This window comes from Galeopterus variegatus, unplaced genomic scaffold (assembly GCF_000696425.1).
Source record: "Galeopterus variegatus unplaced genomic scaffold, G_variegatus-3.0.2 Scaffold6078, whole genome shotgun sequence".
Classification (NCBI taxonomy): Eukaryota; Metazoa; Chordata; class Mammalia; order Dermoptera; family Cynocephalidae; genus Galeopterus; species Galeopterus variegatus.
Genome location: NW_007732189.1, coordinates 178,053 through 181,931, shown reverse-complemented (window position 1 = coordinate 181,931; position 3,879 = coordinate 178,053). Strand labels below are relative to the sequence as shown.

The window sequence follows — 3,879 nt, the reverse complement described above, 5'->3', positions numbered from 1 at the left end:
AAGTGAGGTACAGAACAGTTGGCTGCCTGTAATTGGCTGAGACTAGGCTACTTCTTACAAAACTACAGTCTGCTTGCACATCAAGTTAGATTATAGTTCACTGTATCTGAAGAAACCTTTAGGCCAAGCTTAATTTCATACAGTTTATATCAAAAATACAATAGATCTACAAAAACTCTTCTAGAATTAATAAATGAATTTAGCAATATTTTAGGACACAAGATCAGTATACAAAAATCAGCTACAAGTCCACATACTAGCAACAAACAATCAGAAATTTAATTAAAATAATAATACCATTTATAACAGTATAGAAAAATATAAATTATCTAGGGATGAATCTGGCAGAAGAAAAAAAGCCTGGATAATGAAAACCACATAATATCATGAGGTAAATTAACAAAGACACAAATAATTAGAGATATACATTGTTCATGAGTTGGAAGACTCAGTATTGCTAAGATATCATTTTTCACTGAATTGATCTATGGATTCAATACAATCTCAGTAAAAATCCCATCAGGCTTTTATTGTACAAATTGACAAGCTGATCATAAAATTCATATGGAAATGCAAAGGACTTAGACTAGCCAAAAACACTCAAAAAAGGCCAGATATGAATGGTCAATACTATTGTCTTCAAGAATTATGAAAATTATAGAATAATCACAACATTTTGGTATTGATATAAAGTTAGACACATTGACCTATGAAACAGAATACAGAGTCCAGAAATAAACCCACATGGTTGACCACATAAGTTCAACTGACTTCTCATAAATGCACAAAGGTAATGCAGTGGAAAAAAGATTTTCAAGAAATGGTACTGGAACAATTAGTTATCCATATAGGAAAAAGAGTAACTTGAATCTACACAACATACAAATATTAATTCAAAATGGATGTAAAACCTAAAACTGTAAAACTTTTAGAAGAAAAACATAAATGAAAACCTTGTGACCTTTAGATAGCAAAATATTATTTAAATACCATCCCAAAAGCATGATCCATAAAAGAACAAGTTGATAAAGTTGATACCATTAAAATTAAAAATTACTGCTATTCAAGACAGTTAAGAGAATGAAACGACAAACCACAGACTAGAAGAAAGTTTGCAAAACACATATCAAATAAAGAACTTATGCTAAGAATATAGCAAGAACTCTCACAACTCAATAGTAAGAAAACTTAAAACTCAATTTTAAAAATGGGCAAAAGATTAACAAAGAAGATATGCAAGTGGCAAATACACACATGTAAAATATGTCCAGCATCATTAGTGATTAGTGAAATAAAAATTAAAACCATAATGAATATCACTACACAACTATTAGAATGGCTAGAGACTGGCTATTCCACACGCCGAGGAGGAAGTGAACCTGGAATTCTCTTTCACTGTTAGATGTGTCCAAGTAAAGGATTACATATGAATGTTTGAAATGTTTATAGAAACTTTATATGTAGTAGACAAAAACTTGAAGAACCCACATATCCATCAATGAATAAATGAATAAATAAATTGTGTCATAGTCTTTAATGGAATACTACTTATGTTTTTCTTAGTGTACTCTAGGTAAGTAACACTTTTTTAAGTCTTCCACAGACAGAGATTGGGAGGAAGGTTTATTAAAATGTATTGGCTTATGTTATTAAAAAGCAGGCATGATGGGCCGTCCCCGTGGCTCACTCCAGAGAGTGTGGCGCTGGTAGCACCAAGGCCACAGGTTCGGATCCTATATAGGGATGGCCGGTGCGCTCAATGGCTGAGCGTGATGCAGACCACACCTTGCCAAGGGTTGCAATCCCCTTACCGGTCAGAAAAAAAAAAAAAAGAAAAAAATTGGAACTAGATAAGGATGGTGGTTTCATACTTTTAAATTAAACCATAAAACATATATTTTCTTTTGCAATTTAAATTTTACTTATTCCCTTTACAAAGAAGAAATAATCATAGTATCTATGACAAAAACTTTGTGGCTATCACATGCAATATTACATTGAATTCACATCTAGTTTGTGTTCTGTAAAATACTCAAGAATATAACTGCCACATGATTTGGGGACATTCTGTAAAGACCCCTTTTAAGAATTTCTTTTTACAAAAGAAATGAGCATAAAATTGGGACAAAAGTTTTTGCCATTTTTCCTTTTCAACATTGATAACTTAGTGAATGATCAAAACAACTTGTATAAATGCATGCACAAATTAGAGAAATTAATAGCCACTTGGCTAATCAATGTTTCTCTTTTTTACAGAGGAAATTTTGCAAATATGCGAACTTATGCTAAGAATATAGCAAGAACTCTCACAACTCAATAGTAAGAAAACTTAAAACTCAATTTTAAAAATGGGCAAAAGATTAACAAAGAAGATATGCAAGTGGCAAATACACACATGTAAAATATGTCCAGCATCATTAGTGATTAGTGAAATAAAAATTAAAACCATAATGAATATCACTACACAACTATTAGAATGGCTAGAGACTGGCTATTCCACACGCCGAGGAGGAAGTGAACCTGGAATTCTCTTTCACTGTTAGATGTGTCCAAGTAAAGGATTACATATGAATGTTTGAAATGTTTATAGAAACTTTATATGTAGTAGACAAAAACTTGAAGAACCCACATATCCATCAATGAATAAATGAATAAATAAATTGTGTCATAGTCTTTAATGGAATACTACTTATGTTTTTCTTAGTGTACTCTAGGTAAGTAACACTTTTTTAAGTCTTCCACAGACAGAGATTGGGAGGAAGGTTTATTAAAATGTATTGGCTTATGTTATTAAAAAGCAGGCATGGTGGGCCGGCTCTGTGGCTCACTCCGGAGAGTGCGGCACTGGTAGCGCCAAGGCCACAGGTTCGGATCCTACATAGGGATGGCCGGTGCGCTCAATGGCTGAGCGTGATGCAGACCACACCTTGCCAAGGGTTGCAATCCCCTTACCGGTCAGGAAAAAAAAAAAAAAATTGGAACTAGATAAGGATGGTGGTTTCATACTTTTAAATTAAACCATAAAACAATTTAAATTTTACTTATTCCCTTTACAAAGAAGAAATAATCATAGTATCTATGACAAAAACTTTGTGGCTATCACATGCATAATTACATTGAGTTCACATCTAGTTTGTGTTCTGTAAAATACTCAAGAATATAACTGCCACGTGATTTGGGGACATTCTGTAAAGACCCCTTATAAGAATTTCTTTTTACAAAAGAAATGAGCATAAAATTGGGACAAAAGTTTTTGCCATTTTNTCAGCTTTTTTGGTTGTCAAAACAAAGATACTTTTTAAGGGTAAATGTATAAATTCTCAGTGGAGGGCAGAGTGAAAAGGGTGAAGAGAGGAGATGATTTGAAAATCATAAAAGAGAAAATGGGGTGCATGAAAGAAGACAGACACAAAAAAAATGCATATTAAATTACTTCACTTATATAAAGTTCAAAATCAGGCAAAATTAATCTATGTTTGGAGGCAGGACAGTGGGTACCTTTGGAGAGGAAAGAGGAGTTATCGATTAGAAGACACAAAAAGGACTTTCTGGACTTATGCTGCGGTTACCTAAGTGTGTTCACTGTAATAATTCATCAATCTTTCCGGTTATGAGATATGAATTTTTCTATATATAAATTATACATCAATTAAAGAATACATTAGATGTATGGTCCCTCTAATTTCCTATTTAATTCAAAGCAATTTTAAGAATACATTTATTGTTCACCCTCTATTTGCAAACTAATGCTTTCTAGTCAAAGAAATATAAAGATAACAAAGATACAATCATTTTTTTCACTTCTTTTTGCCCACTGTGGCACTTGGGCTAATGTCGGTATCCTACCAACTTCACCAATTGTGGTGCTCTTTTACTTGC

At 32.9% G+C, this 3,879-nt stretch overlaps 1 protein-coding gene across 1 annotated transcript in view; it reads left to right on the top strand.

Annotated features, from left to right (window-relative positions):
- LOC103605787 (GLIPR1-like protein 1) overlaps positions 1-3,879 on the top strand; it is a gene marked incomplete at its 5' end in the record, with an annotated part of 21,144 nt that overhangs the window by 9,159 nt on the left and 8,106 nt on the right. Inside the window, one exon of the mRNA XM_008590413.1 lies at positions 2,705-2,714. Coding sequence (XP_008588635.1) covers positions 2,705-2,714 — 10 coding nt within the window. The remainder of the gene's footprint in view (positions 1-2,704; positions 2,715-3,879) is intronic.